The following is a 22637-nucleotide window of genomic DNA, read 5'->3' as shown; positions in this document are numbered from 1 at the left end:
GGGATCACCACAGTTCCCTTATAACTGTAATGAATCCTCCCTATACATGTTGCCTTGAGCCAATTAACTGTCAACAATTTAATGAGTTAAGTCATTGCAGCCTTCAAGACTCAGCATTTCAGTATCCCTACCACACACTGAATCCTCCGAGCTGGCTCAGGTCCCAGAGGGGCTCACATGTGCCAACAAAGTCATTCTCAGGAGAACACACAGACAAAAAGGGTCTCTTTCACAGGTGGTTTTAACAAGAAGAGGAATGCAGAATCTCAGAATGTGTTAACAGATTCAGCACAGGAAATGTAAATTCTGCAGTAGATTAGGACAGCAAGAAGACTGGAAAAGGTACATTCTGCAGACAGTGTTGTCAGCAGAAGTTAATTCCCACTTGTTTAATAATGCAAGATGACTGCAGCCAGCCTGTGAGTGCCTCTCAAAAAGCCTGTTATCCATAACAGGATCAGGTATCAGAAATCCTACCAGACAGCCTGTAAAGGCATTGGTCTCACTACACTGCCACTTATCAAAGAGGAAAAAGATGCCTGGAGAACAGTCATGTGAAGCAGCCCCCATTCCCAGCCATTCCAGGATGCACAACTGCCCATGGCTTACAGAGGGAAAGAGCAAAGCTTCAAAGAACATGAAAAACAACACAGCAATAAATAGAGTACAAGAATATTTTCAGCAAAGGCATCAGCAATCAACAACTGTATTTGCAGGCTGTGGCAAGAAAAAAAAAAAAAAATCCTTGTAAGAAGAAGTAAGAGAAACTTGACAAGTAGCAGCCATAACCTAAATCTGGAATGCCAAATTTGATCTACCTCAAATCTTGAGCTTTCCCTTCAGAGGATAGTGGGTGAAATCTTCTAAACTGGTGCTGAAACTCAGTCTGACTACTTGACACCTGGGGAAATCACACACAGAGGAAACATTTTGCTAAGGAATGCCAGGGAGGTTCAGGTTCATGTTTCTAGCAATATGTTAAACATCCTTGCATATATTTATAGGTGTGTGTAGATGTCAATATGCATATCCAGCTGCGTGTAGAGCTCTGGATGTAAATGCAGACACATTTCCATTGCTTTGCATGTTAAATTCCTGCAGCACTTCTTGCCAATTTGAATGACAGCCTGACAAAACAATATTTTGAGTCTTCCTTTCCTTTTTATACCACTTTTGGCACTAGAATCTCTTTGTAAGAAAGAATAATTATGCAAGGGCTGTGTCTTGTACCTGGAAGGGGGAGCAAAATGCAAGTGGCTTTGCAGATGAGGTTTTGAAGCATATTTACAGCTCCTGGGAAAGCCCAGATGAGCTCAGCCATGTGGTTGCAGTGGAGCCTGGTGGAACAGAACATACCGATCTCATTAGTGTCCCTCACACTTGGCACTATCGTTCACAAGAAAAATGAGACAGTAACGAGCCTGAATGCAAAGTGCAGCAACCTCTCCCAAACCTATAGCAGTGCTTTGATGTGACAGATCATAAAAAGCAGGCGCTGCCAAAAGCTGATGTATGGTAGAGTAAAAGGGCCCCAAGGTCAGAGAGCTGTCCTTCAATAGAAATCACTTTCCTTTTTCCTGTCCTAATTGGGGTGCATTAGCATCTTATGAACTGCTAAATTGTCAGTTAGATTTTCTTTTCCCCCAAGGATTTTTTCTTTTTTAAAGAAAGCTTTAAATAAAAGACATTTTCTTGAATTTTGTGACCACGGAGGGACAGCTTCTGGTCTGCATTAGCTTCACATTAACCTAAATTTTTACCCCACATCAGAGAGTGGCAAACAGCAAGCAGAGAAGTTAGCTGAGAGAAGACAGTAAATGTGATAGAGTCCATATATTACTATCAAACAGCAAGCAGAAAATGACAATTCTATGAACGTGCAGGAAGCTCTGAAATCTGTAGCATGCCACATTTTCAATTTTGCTGGGTAAGAAGCATATCTAATGAGTGCTATGTGCAATAAAAGCACACACCAGTCTCCCCCCGGAATCAGCCACAGGTGAACAAGTCTCACCAGTGATATTCAAGCTTTCCCAACTCTAACACCAGTGCTGGCAGGGACCAGTTGGCCTCATTTAGTAAAAGCCTTTCTTTTCTGAATACCAGCACTATCTACAGAGAAAAGCTGCAAGCAGCTGCTTCAGAGAGAAATCAGGACTTTTCTTTTCACATAAACTACATGAAAAAACAATGATGGACAAATGGAGTAATGGTATGTGCTCTACCAGCACTAGGAAGGAATTGAAGACACGCAGGTATCATATTTAGTCACTGGGACATTAACTCTGATTATTGGGCAGGAATGTGAATGACAAATCACAGAAAAACTCACCAAAACTCACTGGAGCTGAAGAGTGTTCAACCCAAACTGTGCCACAACAGGTTTTAAGCCTCAGGCCCTTCTACAGTTTTCCCTGATTATGCCAAATCCCTTGGTATTTTTGTTTCCCTATTTAATTTGCTGGGTTTATTACAACAGCCTGTGTTGCAGAGCAGCTTCATTTCCAATGCTGGCAATGTTCCATTCTGGGATTAGCAGCTTTTGTCCAGGTAACCTGCAGAGTTCAGAGCCTCGACATGAGATGCTGAGGAGATAATTGAAACTCTTAATATCTTTGCGCTTCCCTCCTCTATGCTCCTGGATTGGCACCATCTCCAGCCTTGGATGTGGATCAACTCAGCAGGAACACACAGAAAGCAACAGGTTTTTGTTATTTTGGCTGAAAACTCAGGCCAAGTATTGACTTTCCCATTTTATGCATAAAAATAAATGGTAATTTCTGATGGAGCAGGGGGTGACACAGCAGGCCACCCCTCACAGTCCTGCTGGCATCTTGGCTTCTCCCAGCCTCCAAAGATGTAGCACCTGTCTCCTGCTTTGGGCTTTAGAGAGAACTTGAGCTCGTCAGTAAAACAACCAGAATTTCTATAAATGCTAAGGTAGGTGATAATAACATTGTTATTGACAGTTTCCTATTGTTTCTGAGGCAAATGATGTCTAGAGAGATTTAGCCTTTATTTAGCTATAAAAAATAAGCTGATGAAGCAGCCTGAGAAAAAGTACAGCTATCTCTTAATTACATTTCAGGGATAACTGATACCTCATACTGGAGCTGGCAGCACTTGATATAAAAATCAATATATTTGTGAGAAATGGGAATGGCTGAAATAGTCTCAATGCCTGTGGATGATGTGTGACTGGACTGTGCCGTGCCCACGTCCTGGCGCTCTCGCCTTTCTGATGTCCAGACTCTCTTTGGTTCCTGTCCAACCTGACAGATAACAGCAGCTGTCACTGAAATCACATCAAAGCAGCACAGGAACATGATTAAACCAGGCAGCCTCCAGGGAAGTTCTCAGAAAGTGCCTGAACTGTGAGTTTGTATGAACTGAATGACAGAACTCAGAGCAAGGATTTGGAATGACTTCCAGGCTCCATTGAGAAAGTAATTTCATCTGCCTGAACCTCAAATTTTCCATTTGCATACCAGTCCTGCCATGCAATGCTCTTTCTGAGAGGTATATGATCACATAAGAAGCTTTGAAATTCTCTGTGAAATTGCATTTTTTAAGGTTATTTGGCTTGCAGACCTCAAAGGAGCAGAATCTGAAGTCATTGATTTTCTACAATCCTGAACCTTAGGGGAGGGGAGTCCTAGTTTCTCATGAATACACAAACTTCTCTATTTATATATTTTACAATCACTTCTTTGCTATATGTATTCCAAGATTAGTGAACTCTTCCTCATGTTTTCCAGTTTTCCAGCTCTTTTTCATCTACTAAGACATTAAAAACAATGCCAGAGTTCTGTAGGCTTGGATTTAACAAACCCAAACAGCCACTTCAGGACAGCACATGGGAAGACATCACACTGCAGATAATGAAGCTGAATATGAGACATTTATTTCCCCCTGTGCGTCATTTCCCACTGCCTGGGATTTCAAAACTGCCAAGGAGTTACAAAACCAAACATCACAGCACAGAATTTCCAGCCAGCATCAGTCTCCAGCTCCATTTGCTCAACTCCACTTGCCAAGGATGGATACATGGGCTTGGCCTCGTCCCCCTTTAAGTTGTTTATGATTTACTGTGTTAACTCCAAACAGGGCAGGCAGGGGTAGTTCCATCAATAAAAGGCTGGAATAAATAACTGAAACTCCACCAAGGGCAGCATAGAAACAACCCTATTTAAACAACCAGCTTTGAGGTCAATTATTTATTATCTGCAGCATTTGGAACATGCCTTACTGCTCAAGGTCAACACACAAATGGTGAACAGTCACACCCAAAGAAGAAAGAAACCTAAGCTTTTGTATTTCCATACCTTTTTCATTGAAATTCTCTCACACAGACTGTTATACCAACTGTGTACCACCAGAGTGTGGCTGGAACTAATAGAATAAAATTTCAGTAAAATACTCAAACCACTCACTTGAGTAACAGGCAAAAACAAAAAGCCCAAACAAGGGGGAGTCATAATGCCTGCAGTCAAGACATGAAAGGAAAACACAGAACAGATGAAGGCCATCAAAGAAAAAAAAAGAAAGTGATTTTGGAATACATTTCTAGATTTACACATTTGGCTAGTACACAAACATCTGTATCTCCCAGCTACTGGAACGTTGTCACTTGGATTAGCTCCACAGTCAGCAACGCATCTTGATCACAATCAGACTATTTGGGATGCCATTGCAATAAAATACAGCAGCTGAAAACATTCTCTCCTTTCCTACTTATGTTCCCTAGAACATGTTGTGCCCTCTGTCATGCTCACTGTTAGTTCTCTTAGCAACAATACACCATTTTAGTGGGACTATTGGTATTTTTTTCAGTGTGACAAAGCGTTCAGCTCTGTAACATTGCTCCAAAAGATCAAGCACCTTCCAGTGGCCCTGTCAATGACACATTCTCACAATACAGCTGGATTTCCAAGCATCCTTTTGGATGATGGAAACACTGTAAAAACAGACATGTAAGATACTGTATACACACTTAAAACAGTCCCTGTAAGAGCTGAGACAGGTCTCCAAGTTAAAAACTATTTTAGAAGGGTAGCACATACATTCTTAGTGTTTGTCTATACACTTGTTCTCTTTTCATTTCACATTAATATTCCCATTTATGCTTCTACAAATGCTGATGCAAAGCAATATATGCAATGATATAATTTAAAGTGGCAAAGCAATACCCAAATGTAACTTGACCCCCATAAACCATTTCAGCCTTTGTATTTAAAGTAGTCATCATCATAAATCTCCCTCCTCCAATCACAGTTATTACAGCTGCATGCAGAAGAGGGCTCTCTATTCCAGTGCTTGTGTTTTGGTATCTGACATACGTATTCCATCCTGGACTCCCTGCAGTGCTGTTTCCCTGGCTGCATTCCCAGGATCCTGTGCTGCATCATCTGTACAGGTTTTCTTCTCCCTGCCTGGCTCTTCCCAAGCATCATGCCTCTTTATTGGCTTGTGAATCCCAAATTCCTTTGGATACAGCTAGTCACTATTAAATTTGAGGATTTACACGCTGATTAACAGTGGAATTGGATCTGTCTTTGGGTTACTATGAAACATTTGTGCTGTTACAAGGCACATAATTTTCTTCCAAGAGTATATAAAGGTTTTTATATTTCATTTCTTTAAAAACAGAAATCTCTCTCTGGTTAATAACATTGTTCTGTCACACAGTCAAAACCTGCAAAGGCTGTGACAAATAGGGAGGTCATGGTCAAATTTAGTAAGAGCTCACATTCCCTTGGAAATGCCACCAGGGAGCAGACAAAAGCAAGCATTTGCTGAGCTCCTGGGGGAAAGCAGAGCGCTTGCACCGAAGCCCTTGGTATGCAGATGGTGTCGCTGCCTTTCGAAACAAGCTTAGGTTTGAAACCTATGGGAACAAGCTGATGGGCTGAGGCTGCTGGGGAGAGCGTGCCCCGGGCTAGCTCAGGAGCAGCACAGGCTGCACATGGGGATGCCCAGGGCTGGCTCTTTTTTCTCACGCCTCTGCCGTGTCCCAGGGGCAGCGGGGAAACAGCTCTGCTCACTCAGTAGAGAGAATGCTATTGATAAATGGGGAAAACTTCAGGCAGCGAGCTCTCCGCTGCCGTCCTGCTCTGGAGACGGGGGGCTGGGTCCCCGGCTGGGTCCACCCCGCCGGGGCCGGCCCGGAGCCGCGGTCGGGACGGGCGTGGGCCACCGGCGCCACCGCCTGGCTGCTGGGGCTGCCCGGGCTCCTAAAACCATCCAGCGCATCCCTTCTCACTTCATGTCCCTGGCTCGTGGGGTGCAGGATGCAAGGCACAGCGTCCTGTGACTGCCACACGGCTGTGCTGCAAGGGCCATAGGGGACACTCTGCTGGGATCTTGGCAAACCAAGGACACTCACAGCACCTTTGTGCCTACCTGTGCTGGGCTTCAGCCGACTCTCAGCAAGCTCCGAAATGGCTCCTGTTGTGATGGTCTTCTTCAGCCTGGAGACTCCTGAAACTGCTGCTGGCCCAGGTTTGGTGAGCATGTCCTCGCTGCTCGCCCGCTTCAGCTGTGACACAGAGGGTGGAACAGGTCAGGACCCTGAATATTCCCACCAGTTAGTTCAAAATGCAAGATTCCTTGGAAAAAAATTAACATTTCCATAAAGTAACCCCATGGGAATATTGCCTTGATAATTGGAGTACATAATTTTTGTATTTGTGCTGCATTCTAAGTTTTTGTGAAGTGGGTTAAGATATAAAGCACTTTTCCAACAATGAAGAATAAAAATGGGAAAGACTGTTCAAAAAGGCAAATAATTGAAAGGCAATGAGAAACCAGTTTACAGGAGTGGTCCACTGGCAACTTTTTGGGAAAGAATCTCTGGTGATACAAGTCTACTCTAAGTGCCTACTCAAGAAACCCATGGAATACAAGCAGAAGGTAAGATTCAAAGAGAAACACTGAAATTATCTTGCTTCAGCAAGCAGAAGTTGCAGCTTACCTCAGAACTTTGGTCAGCTGATTTCCCATTTGTGTGCCTCTAGTAACAGTTTCTAATTAATTCCAGGAAAAATACTTTAAGTATTTTAAGACCAAAGCTTGGGAGAGTCTCCCTAGAGCAGTAGTTTTCCTATACTTTTGAGTTTGTGGACACCTAAAGTGTTTTCTCAAATAAAAATCCACCTCCTTTGAAGTTGTCCAGTGCCACCGGGGGTCCCTGAAGCACAGGCTGAACACCACTGCTGGGTTAAGAGAAAAGAGCACACAACAAGCACTGCCCCTATTTAGTGGTTCCTGAATGTGAGACATTTAAACAAAATGAAATCTTTCAACTCTAATTCCTTCTCCCTTTCATCTCCTCCTCTGACTCAGAGGCTGTGGTTTCCTGGACCCTGTGAGCCCATAAGTTTCAATAGCTGAAGTGTTGACGGTGCTCCAGGATACCAAACAACGAACGTTTTGCCTTCTGGCAGAGGTTTTGTCAGCTCAGTCTTAGGAGGAGAATGGAACAACCTGACTTTCTGACCTTTAGAGAGTTCTGCAGTCTCTCTGAAGTAATTTCTTCAATGTGTTCTTTCCTATAGCAGCAACTACGGTGCCTTTTCTACCCCCTTTCTTCAAGGAAGCCACTTTTTGATGATTTTGCATTTGCAGCTGGACGACAATTTGAAGGCATTAGCTGTCATTAGGAAGAAATCTCTCCACAATTAACACTAAATTTAACAAATCAATCGTACCAGAGTTCCTGATTAGTGTCCTCAGTAGCATGCCTTCAGAGATGCTGCCTCAACCACACAGCACAACTTGCCTGGAGCACTGAAATACCCTATTGGTAAGTGCACAGCAAGGTCAACAAATTAATCCTTTCCTTGGAAATCTGTCACAATTAATGAAGTTTTAATCAAGAGGAGATCTGAATACTGTACCCTGCTCTCTACTGTTCATTAAACTTTATTACTGGAAAGTCACTACCTTGGTCTGGATTTGGATGACCAGGTTATTTCTGTCTGCTGACTGCAAGGGTGCAGATTCAGCAGCATTTCAGGTGTATTACTCAATTTTCTTAAAAACATTCCTTGGACAGAAGTTTCTGGGGTTTTTAAAATATATCTGTATAAAAAAAATAGGATTCATAAAATGCATTTGTTATATTGCAATGTCTTCTGTTAAAATATTTTGCCTTGAAGGGAGAGGCACAGGTTTTAAGAATGCTGGAAATTCATTAATAAATCTCTTTGAATTTCTTTACATGTGTAACTATCAGCTGAACTAAGAATTTGCCATTTGTTTTCCCCTATCTTCAAAGTTTAGGCAATTCCCTCACCCACAGAGTGTACAGATACAGTGCATGCAAAATACTTTGAGAAATGTGTATTAATCTAATATACAACAAAACTTAAATCTCCCTACACTTAACACAGCGGGTGTAGTAGTTTGAGGACTAAACCAAAGCTTTGACCTGGACCTAGACTGGAATGCTTGAACAGTTTCCAAGGATTAGTACCTTGCTGAGCCGGGATTCAAAGGCAAGGGAAGTGGAGGATTTGGATGTCTTCATTCCGGTGGAGGTGGTGGAAAGAGGTTTTCCTCTGTCAACCCCATGGCTCCCTTGCTTTGCTATTGCACTCCAAGGCCTGGCACTACTCTTCATTTTCTTCCCAAGTAATTCAGTCTACAGACTCTAAAAAAACAAAAAAAAATTTATGTATTTATGCACTCATACAAAAATACAACTTATCTTTATGTGACCTGAAAGGCAAGAGAGATATCTGGCATGAGTTTAAAGGGCTGAAAAGGCCATGCTAAACTAGATCCCCTCTCTCACAAACATCAGCACTGAGCCTAGAGAAACCTTCAGAGCAGGCCACAGCCACTTTTACTTTTCATACCAACCACAGAAGGAACATTAACTTTTTTGGGGACTGTTTAAGTCCCAAAACCTCTCTCAGGCACAGCAGAACACCTGTGAATACTGAAGCACAATGAAAGAGTAACTGAGAACATTGAAGCCCACAGCAATTTAAAGCAACCTTGGGATAAAAGGAAAATTACTTATTTTACCATTAGATCCAAAATCTTCGACTGAAATAACACTCACTTTTAGAAAGTCACATGAGAAGCAAGTTTCCTCAGATGGGTAGAAAAATATATCTTTAACTTATCAGCATCTTCTAGAGGAGCAGCAGTTGATGTTGCCACAGTGATAAAAAGATGTTCCACAATACCCAGACTCACAAAACATAGTAAAAAAAAAAAAAAAAAAATCAACTTCCTTGCAAACAAAGATCCAGATCCAGTATTCCTCAGAGATAAGCTTATGCAAGAGAGAAATCCTGCCAGGAATCAGCAAACAGACATGATTTCCTTTTTTTGGATGTAGCTGAAGACATTTCAGCTGCCAGCAGGAACAACTAGCCTGTTTCCCTCAGCAGGCTGACAGCTGCCAGTTAAACAGCTCCCTCCACTCCTGGAGATCCAAACCCATACATTTTCACCAGCCATTACCCAATCCACACCATGAGTAGAATAAAAGAATTATTTGGATATTTTTTCCAAGTCTCACCATCCTGCTTGGGCTGGGAATGTGAGGGAGGGGAGATGGCCTGCTATCTCCTGTCCTCCCCCACTTCATATGAGCAACATTTTTCTTCATTTTCCAAAATAGACACAGGATGTAGCTGTGGCTCAGCCTTGTGTAGGCAGAGGGTAACTTGTCTGTTGAACAGGTAACCAGAATATCTACAGGCACAGGTTTTTAGGAATGCTGGAAATTCATTAATAAATCTCTCTGAATTTCTTTACATGTGTAACTATCAGCTAAACTAAGAATTTGCCATTTGTTTTTCTTCATCTTCAAAGTTTAGGCAGTTTTCTCACCCACAGAGTGCCCAGTGCCTGGCAATGTGCTCAGAGGGAGAGTGAGCTTGGACAGCAACACTTTGACAAAGACACTGAAACAATTTATTCCTGGCTGAGTCAGGAGGTGCTCTGGTCACATTTTACATTTCATAATTTGCTTTATACCTGATTTCACATTCATAAATCAGAGCATTCACTGAACTCCCAGGACACAGCTCTGTCTGGGGCCAAGGTGGATTTGACACTGACAGCACCTTGCAGGTGCCACCACGGTCTGTTCAGGGAGTGCTTCTGCACGGAGGTGAAGGCAATGTCAAGTGCTCAGCTGCTGTTCCACAGAGAACAAAGCCAGCAAGTGACATTGCCTCTATTTGTCCTTGGTGCCTCTTGCAGAGGAGGCTGGCTGCTCTCTCCACAGCAGTTCCCTATCAGCTCCTAAATAAAGGAATTAAAAAGTTAGTAGTTGTTGCTAAGTATAGGCATCACTCCATTAAAATTCTTCACACATCCAGTGAGGAGCCATTCACTGATCTCATTAAGAGCCTTTGGTGATGATTATGCTGATCACTGTTTTAAAGCCCTGACAGATATGTAAACTATATTACAATAGATGATATTATTTAGCGCTCCCACAGCTCACGATCCACCTTAGCAAGCTTTGGTGCTTTACAATACTTAAAAACCTATCTTTTAACAGGCTCTTAATCCTTTTAATGGGCTTTTAACATTCACTGTATTTATATGGGTGAACAGGCAACTACACATGCAAACTCTCTTGATGATTAGATCTCCAAATTATGCAGATTTTGGTTTTTTGCAGATCAGTGGTTGCACATACACTGCTTTATTATACCCTCTGGTTTTCTTCATAACTGTACCTCATATTTTCCTGCCTTAAGCTGTACAGATGCTTTCTTGATATCCAAAGGAATTTAATTTTGAGTCATCCATGACATTTTCAAGTTGCAGTGGAGTGATATGCTCATTAGGCCATGATGTTAGGCCTAAAAGGAAGAGGTACTTAAAGAAAAAAAAAACCCAAACCACAACTCAAGAAATCCAGCCAGTAGCCTAAGGCAAACTGGCTTCTTCATGTAAAGAGAGCTGAATTATTTGCCATGCGGATTCAATAACATTTTACTGCACCAAGCAGATGCAACTAAAATTGAGAAGAAATACCTGGATTTATTAGTGTTTATTATTAGTTTTCCATGTATTTATAGGAGAACTGGCATTTATAAAAGAAGGAGTTAAGACTTCTCAGGTATTTGGCTAACCTGAATTTGCCTTGTAGATAAAGATTTCCATCTCTGATGTGGGATTCCAAGATTTTCCACAAGCCTTATATGTACTTCAAAGCATCAAGCCAGGTTGCACACATCCTAAGCTTCTTTCATTCCTAAGTAGGTGACACATATTTGAGTTATTAGAAGTACTACTTCAGTGGTGCAAAATAAAAGTACTTTAAAAAAAAAGTGGAAAAAAAAAAAAAGTCCTGCTGTTCTTTGATGAGAGCAGAAAATCCATTCTCAGAGTCACCATCAACTTTCCCCCTCCTCCAAATTCAATTTATTGCATTACAATGAAGCAAACAAAACAAAAAAATCTCCATGGAAGGTGTGAGCAGTGGGGACAATGGAAAAACCTGGAGTTCAGCATCATGAAATTGCTCATGGAAGGAGCTCATGGTAGCAGTGAACCAAAATACTAACTCAGCTATCCCAAAAGTCTGCAGCCAGGCAGCAATCAGAACACCCAACACTGGCAAGGAGGTTTCTCTTATCCTGGTGTAGAAACAGCACATTTATTAAAAACATCAAATCCAGCTCTTATCTACTTGTGTCCTAGAAGTAACTCTGCTGCATTTTCACTAAATATCAGCCTTTCCTTCCACAAGGACCCCAGGGAGATTGATTTGATCTCCAGGCTACCCCCCAGGGAGAGTTGAAAGAGAAGCAGCTTTCCACAAGAGACAACCAAGCTGTTTCTGCAAACACAGGGACAAAAATCACTCGTTTTACACCCATTCTGTGTCAATAAATTTCAGATGAGAGCTGCTTCTCATGGGAAAATGACTCGCTTTAAGCAATGCCTGGAGCTGTGTGGTTTTATTTTTCATTTTTGCATATTTCACAGGGAATTTTCCTTAGGAAGCAAACAGAATTACTGTCATCCTGAGATTCAAAGTCCTTCTTTGGCATCAGCCAGAGCAGGGCACTCAGCTGGCCAGACTAAATCCCTGTAGCATGCCCTGCTTGGACCTGGACTCTGAAAATGAGGAAGCAACCCCATGCTGAAATAAATGAGGACTCAGCAAAATTGGTTCTATTGCCAGACACTTCCAGACTGCAGGGTTTGGGGTTGGTTTTTAAAAAATCTTTTATATCCAAAGTGGTGTCTGCATACACCCCTCCTCTGAAACAGGTACTACAAATGATAATCAGGTTTACCAAAAATGTAAAGCTGGTCCTGACAGAGCAGCTTCTCTCAGTAATCCTCAGAATTCCCTGCAGGCATCAGCCTTTAAAAAATTCAGGCCATGCTATACAGTTCATCCTTTCTTACTGGTATTTTTAAAGGATATTTGGAATATGTTGATGAAGACTATTTTGGCAGTTGGCAGAAGTTCTGCAGTCCATTTTACTTGAAATTTTACTGTTTTATTAAAGGCTGAGAACCCAGACATTTCTTTATTAGTCAGTCCACATGCATTTATTAATAAAAGTCTTTAGAACCAGCCTAGAATGATTCCCATTTTATGGCTAGAAAAACTGGATTAAGAATTTATCCTAACTCACAGGCAGTCAGCATCAGCAGAAACAACAAGAGGGCTCCAGGATCTTTAGACTTGGCTGTGGATCAAAAGAGGAATTCACCAGTTCTGTGGATAAATTTCTAGGACACACATTCTGCTGACTATTAAAGGCTACTTCATTCTGAAGTAAAAAGAATAGATATGTTGATTTGAGTGATTATATATTATTTCACAGTCAAGAAACCTAGGAGTTGCACTATTAAATAAATGAAAAAAAATTAGCATATCTGCAGAAATGAAATTACACAGGAAAATTCCTGTTGGGGATGGAAATCATCTACATAAACCCCCACACATAATTGTTATATAATTTAGGTTTTGGTGCCCATGTCTGTGTGTCAGGACTCAGCAGGACACTCAAATTAAAGCAGAGTCATGCACAAGATGCTTTGGGAAAATGAATGAGATAAAGAATTATGAAAACTCATCACTGAATCTGGAGAGAAATGTGCCAGATGGCAGCTTCACCAGGACCTGGGAATGCCCAGCAGTCCTGAAGGATGAGGCCAAAATCCCAACTCTGCAGCTAAGGCTCTCAAAGGACACAAGTGTGACTTTAGTGGGTCAAACCTCACAGTCCCCCAGTGCCATTTTCCTGTAATTCAGTTACTTTTCATTACATCCAAAGGTCAGACTATTCCAGAAGCTTTGTTACACACACTCATGAATTCAAAGCACGATTTTCTTTTTTTTTTTTTTTTTAAATCTTCATCATGCTTCTACTATTTTCCTTCTAATCAACTTCTGCTATTTTCAGACAAACTATCAACTGGAACATAGAAATATCTAACAAGTTCAGTAAACTGTAAAGCATTTTCTAGTGGCACGTAGGAAGCTGTATGGCAGGATAGACAGCTGGGCTAAAATAGAATTCTTTTCTGCCTTTCACATCAATTAACTTTAAACAACAGTTTTTAAGCTTGACAGATGCTTCCATATGACTCATCTTGATTTCTTAACTGATATTAGGAATCAAACCAGGCAAGCTGATAGTCCAAATACAGTAATTGGTAATGTGGAGATAGATGGCATGGAGAAAACTATATTTAGAAATAAGATCAGGCTAAAAAATAAAAACAAACTGTTAGTTTTTGGTCACTTTTATCAGCTTTCCTCAGGCATCTGCTCCTTTTATCTCAGTAGAATTTCTGTACCTATCCATTCTCTCTTTGCTTTAATTCCTGTTACCTTGATCTTGGTGTATTTGAGGCTCTCAGTGCAACCTTCCTCCATCACTCCTCCAAGCAGACACTTGCTGGATTCTTGCTGGTACAAAGCTTAGCTTTAATTAGGAAAAAAAAAAAAAAAAAAAAACCAAAAAACCACCAAGCCAAACTACCTGTTTCCTCCTAAACACAACCCAGACAAAAAAAACATTCTTGCTTTTGCTGTCCAAAAAGAATCAATTATAAACCTGACCCCTGATAGACATTTCGTAGTTTCCTCTGGTCTACCTCAGCAGACTCTCTTTCCAGTCTCATTTGCAGCTGAATTTTCGTGGTTTGCTGGTAGAGGATCAGGAGACAAGACATCACTTGGAAATTTTCATGTCCAGACAGCAGGGCAGATTCTGCTGGTTTTATTCATGCGTCAAGAAAGATGTTTTAGTGCTATTATTATTTTTTTTCAACTTTTAATACTGAAGAAAATTATACTGTAATAAAACAGCTAGGTAGCTGTAGAATCCAAGTGATCTTGCAAGGAGTTAAAAATGCTGTTAAATTTTAGACACAGAACTACACAGAAATGAGGACACAGACATTCCCAAGGTCACATATCTAGTCACTCTTCTTGGTTGTAGCTTGCTTTGCATTTTTGTTTTAATGAGTCTTCTGTAGAACTCTTCAACATCAAAAGAGCACTTTCAATGTGGCATCAGATGAGAATTTTTTTTCCAGGGGACACAGCTCTACCTCTCCTCTATAAGCAACTATTGCAGAGCCAGTTCCTTTCCTTCCCCCCATGGTGTCAGATGCAAAGAGATAATGGAAACTCCCTTGAACTTCCCAAAGTTTATCTGTGGTTACAGTGGTAAGTGACTAGCTCACCTTTTTGTGTTAAGGCTTCTCTTGCTTATTTCCTTAGTGTGTTTCAATAATTCCCTACAATTGGTATTTATTAAGTAGCACACAAATGTACTGAAAGGTTCCAAAGATGTCCAAAGTACATCAGAGATGGCCCAGGCAAGGACAGGTCCAGGCAGCCACACATGATGTTTCCAGCCATCAACTCACCCTCCAAAACCATCCCCAAAAGGCTGCCAGAGGCCAGGCCAGCAACTGCAAAACTCCATGTCTCAACATCATTCAAAATAAAATCCTCTTCCCACAGCAACCATTAGAATAATTGATGACTTTTTCAGACACGGAGAGCACTGCAAAACCTTCTGCCCACCCTCCTCCACAGAAGCTCTCCCTGGAGTTTTGGATTTGTCAGCCTTTCACTCATCGTTAGATCACATGAGAAAAATGCAGAAATCACAATAAAATCCTCATGTGTGCACATGGATAAGGAATTGGTTCAGCTGCATTTCCCTTGTCCTTGTTCCATGCTGCTGGCCATTAATGAGACAGGAAAATACAGATATCTTTGCTGTCATCCAGCACAGTGACTGATGCTGGAAAAACAAGCCAAAGCTGTACTGGGAGATGTCTGGGAACATGCTTGTCCTGTATCTGAATTACACTGTTTGCACATGGATTCTCCATCTCCTCCTCCTTCCTCACACTGATTATCTAACCAGCCACCATTACACAGCTCACAAGAGAAATGCTGCTACCTCCTTACGACCCCTGATCTTATAAATGAGAGGATAAAGAAACAAAAATCCCAAGCCAGCTGTAATTTTCTACATGATGTGGCAATTCTGAATCACAAACAACATGTTACTGAAGGATGCACAGGAATATTCAAGAAGGCTAAAAATGATGCATTGACTCCAAACTCCCTTTTTGAAGTTACAACCACGTTATAATCGTGAATAATTAGGTCACTCTGGGCTTTCCCCAATATGACTCTGTCCTGAAAAGATGGGTTTAATTCATGTTCAGTCCATTCAGCTTGAGAACAAAAATGTTTTAGGGCCATTTCAAGGCAGCTATTGCTCATGAATCCATGTTCTTTGAACTACTGTCCCAGGGAATACAGCACAAAGCAAGTGACACATTCGGCCACTTCATGTTTTGCCAACCCACAAGAAGGAAGAGAAGAAGGTTTCATTTCAGATAGAGCAAGAGCTATATAATTGCTGAAGAAATTAAGAATAATTACAAATGGTTTGCCTGATAATTACCTGTCATTACGTTTTTCTGTAGCATAGAGGGTAGACACAACTACAAGAAAGAAAAGGAATGAGGATGTTTTTTTAGAATAGCAGAGATGCACAGCATGTGGCTACACTGTCATCCTGACTGGTACAGACTGGTACAGAGACTGGCAGCTTCCCTGTCCCCTCAGAGCACGGAAGGGTGATACCAGAGGCAATGCATTCCATGGAATTCCACCTGATTCCATCCTCAGCTTCAGCACAGAATCATCATACCCCCTCAGCCAGGCAATCATCCCATGCCTTAGTTTTTCCATTTGTAAAAATGGGATAATAATTGCTTGCTAAATGGGGTATTTATGAAGATGGACTCATTCGTTTGCCTTGGAAAGGAACCCCATAGAAAAAAAAAAAAGCAAAAATTAGATAAATCAACATCTGTCACGCAGCACGCAAGCGAGCGGCCTCACAGATTGCCACATGCTGGGATGTTTCCCTGACTCCCATTTTCCATCCATCACAGTGCAGAGAAATAATTGAGATCTGGAAGCTATCCCTTAAGGAGATATTTATCTCCCATTAAAGAGCAAAATAGCTCACTTGAAGTTCATAAACTGGGAACTTCTGAGCGTTTATGAGCGACAGCATGAACTTCTGACAGAAAGGGCTCTTTGCAAAGATGAGGCCATAACTCCAAAGCTGCAGGAGAAACCAGAGGACTTCTGCATTTTAAAAATATTCATAACAAAGAGGAACAGAACAGACCTAAGCAACAGTTTGCAGCTGTGACTGGGGACCACTGATGGACTGAATGACCCACCTTGGTAGGCTACACAATGAAATTAAATTGGTTTAGAACTGCACAAGAAAGGGAAGGGGTAGCACATTGCCATGTGCATGTTAGGAGGAGGAATTTCTGTGGTAGTTACAGAAATTGTGCAGAAAAAACACTGTTTGAGCAAATCAGGTATCCTCTCTCCTGCCAAGGTTACAGGGACAAAGAACACTTTAATTTAGAAAGAAACATGCAAAACAGAAAGAATCAGTAGGGGATTTCTAGAACTGTACAGAAAAGAAAAAGGTAGAGAATCCCTGTTTTCAAACCAGTTCTACCACTAATCCTTTACTGCTACACACACAGGACTTAATTAACATCTTTACCACTTTACCATATTACCTGCTCTATAAATGCTGTTATTATTACAATTGTTTCTATGACCAATCTACATCCCCAGTACAGTTTTAAAGACAACAACCGAGGCGCTGTAATGAGAGGGTCCTGCTGAGGACCTGACCAGCTCTGGCTGTAAGAGGTACCTGCTGGAGTGCCCCCAGTGCTCTCCCTGCTCCCACAGACATGAGCTGCCAAAGCTCCTGCCTCAGCAGTCCGTTCCCTTCTGCCCTTCCTTGACTGGACTGTGTACACATGCAGCAGCAGAGGAAACTCTGCTTGTGCTCCTGCTTCATTTCAGTGCTGGGGAAGAACCGTAAATTGCCAGAGGAAAAAGCAGGAACAGAAACAGCTTCACCCCTTCTGTCACTAAATCAATGTAGCTGAGCGAGAGGAAAATACAGGAGCCAGCTCTCATGGGGGGATTTCTTTCTGTGGTTGTAATGGCTTTTAGACCATCCTCAGCCCATTTTCAGCTAACACGGCTGTCTTTACCCTATTTTTGATTAATTCAATTTAGTTTTACATTGAGATACTATGAAAAAAGTGTTGTTGAGCAAAACAGGTTCATTCACTCTACAAATACATTACTGGCCCAAGAATTCTTCTAGAGATAATACAGCTCCCATCATAAAAGAAATAAAAGATAATAAAATACTTACAGTAAAAGCTTGTCCTCTTTTCTGCGTTAAAAAGTGTCTCCCACTAGCTTCTGACAGCATGTGCAAGCCAGACTGAAAATTCAGGGCTTGAGTGCTTCCCTGAGAGGAAAACCACATTGCAGAGAGACACAGAGAGCTGCTTGAGAAATGATTCACACACGGAAGCAAGCTGGCTCCACCGGCGCCTCGGCATTCAGCACACACACACAGGCACTCGCTTACTCAGGGGAATGACAAATATTATATTTTCATCAAAGCAAGGAGGATTTATGCAAGAAAGCAATTTGTAGCCTAGGTCCAAAACAGTGAGATGCTTCAATCCTTAAAGCAGACAAAGAGTTTCTTTGAGGGTCCCATCATCCCCAACTGCAGGACTGGACACTGGGCAGAGTATAAACCACAAACTGGTCTGCATAGTCCAATTAAGCAAAAACCACAGAGAAAGGGCAAGGAGGTGGCATAGAAAAAGGCATTTTCAGGAGAAAACACAGAAGCTGCTTTCAGAATCTTTCCTATTCCACAATAATACATCCCCCAGAGTGCCAGCAATCACAGCCAGGACACCTTATGGCATTTCCCTTGCCTCCATCATTGCTTCAACAAAGTGGAAATATGAGTGTAGAGAAGGAAGGTGCACTAAGACAGAAGCTTTTACAAAACTAACCAGAATCAGTCCTGAGTGACTCGAGCTGCCCAAGAAGGGTCAATCTGTTCTTTATTTAGAAAAGAGCAAATAAAGGACAAGAGTGAACAAATGCTTGAGAATGTTCCTCTTCTTTAAGATTTTTGAAAAGAATTTCATGATTGAAAATAGGAAGAAAAAGGCCAGAGGTCTTAACAGAGTTAAAGCAAGCAGAGATAGTATCAAGTTGAAGGAGACAGAGGAGATGAAAAAGACCTCAAATCCAAATTTCAAACATAAAACTAACATGTTTTAAAGAGAGCTTTTTTTGTCCAATTCTGTCCTGAGAGGGTCTGATCACCCTCTGGTGTCTCTGACCAAAGAATTCCTACAGACCAGGAATCCTCCCTATCAGCAGTGTGAACCTGGTATTTAAGTAATGCTGATACTACAGTAGATGTTGATGAATATGAATAGTCCAACCTTATTGCACCCTCCTTACTGAAGGTGCCAAAGGGGCCTGAAGGAAGCTGATGTTATGCCAAGAGTAAATTTATGTTTTAGCTCAGTGTTGGCAGCACAACTGTTACCATAGAGCAACCAAACCTACAAAACAGATTGAGTCCAAGCCAAATCAACTCTGAATATTATGGATTTGGGATCCAACTTTCTGATATTCTTAAGAGTAATGAGATTTTATCTTAAAATGCCAGAACAAGACAAAAGAGCACACCATGACTTATTTGGCACAGGATAAAGCTCTGTGTCTAGCAGGTCTCAAGCAGATATTATTAGTTTTAAGTCCCTAAATTCAGTCAGGTGCTATTCCAACTTTGCCAAGATCCACAATGTACCAATCCTTCTATCCAGCCCATTTTGACATTTTCTTCAATATCCAAGGTCAGGCTGTGTGACCACTGGTAGAACTTACCCGTTCGGTATTTTTACACAACATTCAGAGTTCTTGAGATTATTCAGAGCTCAGATAAGGAGGAAGTTGGAGAACAACGTTCTGCCCCTCTGCCACTGTTGGTGAGTTTGTTTGGGCTCACAGGGATAGCAGTGTTGGCAGCTTGATAGGTTTTCCTATCCTCCAGCCAAGAGAAATAAAGAACTGAGATGAGGGAGTGGAAAGGCAAGATGAGCTCCTGTATTGCACTCTCAAATATCTTTGGGATACATTTGATAAATATAACTTGACCGAAACCTAAAAATGAAATGCTTGGCTGTAAGGAGACAGTCACAACATTTACATACTTCAGCTTGGGGAGACAGCCTGGAATAGTGGTGAAGAATTTCCCCAAACCCAAGGAGACCAGACAGAATATTTGTTTATTTAGAGGTTTTCTGGTAGCCCTTATGGCTATAATTACCCGATCTCTTTACTTAGACCAAAGTGTTATTCAGCATAAAACTTTCTGAATTGATAAATTGCCTTTCTGTTTAATGAAAAAACAGCCCAGAAACAAACAGCTCAAATGAGCTGGCCAGGCTGAAAGAAAGCCAGGGCCTTAACCATAATTACTTTCACACAGCCAGGGTGAGAAAACAATTTCAAGTAGCAATATAAACTTTTTTCAAGTATCTGCCAGGTTCTCACCCAGCTGGTAAAATTGGTTGACAGACAAAATAACAGTGAACATATTGCCTGCATTCTGCTAAATGCACTTGCTCCCACAACTTCCCTACAAGGTATGAGAGAATAAGATCAAACCTCACCATTAATACACCTTTAAAATACTGCATTTGAGGAATTTAAAGGCTTTATGCTGCAAACTGCAGTAATGGTACAATTCCACAAGAACAAGTATGGATGAGACCTTAATGAAATGAGCAAAGGGCAGAATTTTGGGTGGCACAGCTCGTTTGAGAAGCAAATGCATAGTGTGGAAAAAAGATGTACACAAGGAACAAGGTTTAAAATATCTTTGCATTTACAGATATTTATGCCATATTTAACTGCTTTTGTGCATGAAACAATCTGAATTACAAAGGAGAGAAATTCCATAAACAAGGCTATTATGTCAATAACAATGTCTTTTTAAAGCAAGTCTCTAATTCAGCTGTAAGGCTTGGGACATGGCTGTCTGGAGTTGGAAAACCAAAAGCAATTACAAAGGCAAGCCTGCATCGGACAGGGGATATTAGTGGAGTCAGGCCATGGCTTTGGGACAGCATTTACTCCGTGCTTTTTCCCTTTTGGACATAACTGATCCAAACTTCTTTATTTTCTCAGTTGCAGCGCAGATGTCAGGAAGTTCACGCTGCTGGTGGACGTTTGCAGAGTGAATCATGGGGCACCACTTTCCATTTTGACAAAAACAACTGCTGCTCAGTCAACAAGATGCTGCTGATCAACTGGGTGGATGGAACTCCTGCAACTGCTGCCAAAAAGGCTCCACCAGCACAAGCAAGCTGTGTGAGCTGGTTTGGAGAACTGGGATTTATTTTTCCATCCCTATTCTTAAGAGACTACTCACAGTTTCGTGTGCCTACCCAGCACCTGAGGGGCTCAGCCTGTGGCTACCAGCTTTGACCTGCAAGTGGAGAAAATGCTTGTTGCTGGAAGAGACTAGAATAATTAAACTGGGGTGAACAAAAGGCAGATAATGTTTTATGGAACATGGAGTGCTATAGGAGACAAGAAAAACAGCTTCCTCTGGTGCCTATTGCCAAAATTTCAGAGGACCAGACAACAATTTTTGAGAATTCTTGAGAATTTCCAAGGGAACAGCCACTGAGTCAGTCAAAAATAGAATTAGGAAACTGCCTGTTTCAAAAGTAACTCTGTAAGATGTGCCAGCATTTTTCAGTATTTCTGTAATTTCCGAGTAGAACACTCAAGAGTTAACACACATTTATCTACCAAAAAAAAAAAAAAAAAAAAGCCAACCCACAGAAAAAGACAAAATGAGAAAGGAAATCTATGTAGCAAAGAAACACTCATCATATTTCATATACTCAAAATAAAAATCACTGATCACTTTTGCACACATTTATGCAAAGTTTATTATTCTTTGCAATTTTCAAACGTCTCTACTTCCTTAGGCATCAACAACCAAGGACAGCTTTCTTGCAGTCACCCTGTTACTTAAAATGTGGATAAATCTAAACATGCAAAAAAGGCAATACTGAGTGCTCTTGCCTGAAAGAGGACAACAAGACTTATACTGTTCTTTTTTGCTAACTGATTTTTTTTTATTTCAATGATTAAAAGCAAGAAAGGCTTAGGGGAAAGGGAGTAACTTTCTATTTTATTATTCCTCGCTGTTAGTTTTCTGCTATATAGGTTATAATGTGGCACTCATTAACAATTCATAGAGAATTACCATATTCAAGTAGCACAGCAAGTTTTTACTACCTACCCAGGCAAAATCCTGCATAACCCTACTTGCTCCCTTTACTTATTGTCCCAGAGGGATCTCATGCTGGAAAAGCTGGCATTTTATCACCTAACGGGAGAGGAATTCCAACAGGTTGGAAACTCCAAGGAGCCTGGAACAGAAAAACATTCCATTAAATCACTGACAATGCAGAGCTGCACAGCAAAATGAAGCTCTGGAGATGTGTGCTGGAGGCTGCCTCGGAATTAAAAACCCCGACGGGATTCTGGAGCAATGTCCCACTGCTTTGAACTTCTCGGTGCGTTTTAGGGGGATGCAAATGAAAGACCAGAGGTAGCGGCTTTGTCTCCAAAGGATTCACATTGGAAGTGCCGACAGCAGGAACAGGAGCGAAGCTGTGGGATCTGCCCCGACCCACAGGGAGCATCACGGGGAGCCCAGTGGGAACCAAACCAGGACAAATCCACAGAGGGAACCCGGGAAGCACGAGGAGCTCAAGTCCCAGGAGAGGAACAAGCCTGCCAATGCTGATCAGTGAAACATAGACTTTAAGAGATTTAGAGATTTTAGAGGAGCTAAGATTTTAGTTAGAGATAAGCCTTAGTAGAGTTAATTAAAATAAATAAGTAGGCCTTGATGAAGTTAAGAGTTAGTAGTTAACTAATAACTGATTGCTTGTCAGCACAATGTTTAATTAGCTGGGTTTGTAATGAAGAATATAGAAACTGACAAACAGCTTTTAGGAACATAAGACAATTGTGGGCTTCCTCTGTCCTGAAACCAATTAAAGACAAGGAATGGGAGTTCTACCAAGGTTCATTTGTCACATTTGCATTGAAAAGGTAGAAAGGTCAGAGTGAAGAAGACTTCAATTACTTCCTCATTTTGGGACCCCTCCCCATGAAAGGGACCACCGACCCATTTCAA

General features: G+C 41.4%; 1 protein-coding gene across 8 annotated transcripts in view; it reads right to left on the bottom strand.

Annotated features, from left to right (window-relative positions):
• The window catches only part of SPECC1 (sperm antigen with calponin homology and coiled-coil domains 1), an 87656-nt gene that overhangs the window by 58383 nt on the left and 6636 nt on the right, over positions 1–22637 (bottom strand). For 4 of the 8 annotated variants that reach the window (XM_053961154.1, XM_053961158.1, XM_053961159.1 and 1 more), the window contains exons 2-3: positions 8477–8653; positions 6403–6538 (exon numbers count right to left, since the gene is read on the bottom strand). In XM_053961154.1, coding sequence (XP_053817129.1) covers positions 6403–6538; positions 8477–8623 — 283 coding nt within the window. In that variant the 5' untranslated portion in view covers positions 8624–8653. Of the gene's footprint in view, positions 1–6402; positions 6539–6973; positions 7043–8476; positions 8654–9070; positions 9090–11108; positions 11231–12629; positions 12684–22637 lie in introns of those variants that run through there. The other 4 variants (XM_053961151.1, XM_053961153.1, XM_053961155.1 and 1 more) reach the window with 4 other exon arrangements.

This window comes from Vidua chalybeata, chromosome 20, assembly GCF_026979565.1.
Source record: "Vidua chalybeata isolate OUT-0048 chromosome 20, bVidCha1 merged haplotype, whole genome shotgun sequence".
Lineage (NCBI taxonomy): Eukaryota > Metazoa > Chordata > Aves > Passeriformes > Viduidae > Vidua > Vidua chalybeata.
Note: the sequence above shows the minus strand (reverse complement) of the source record. Positions and strands in the feature narration are given on the sequence as shown.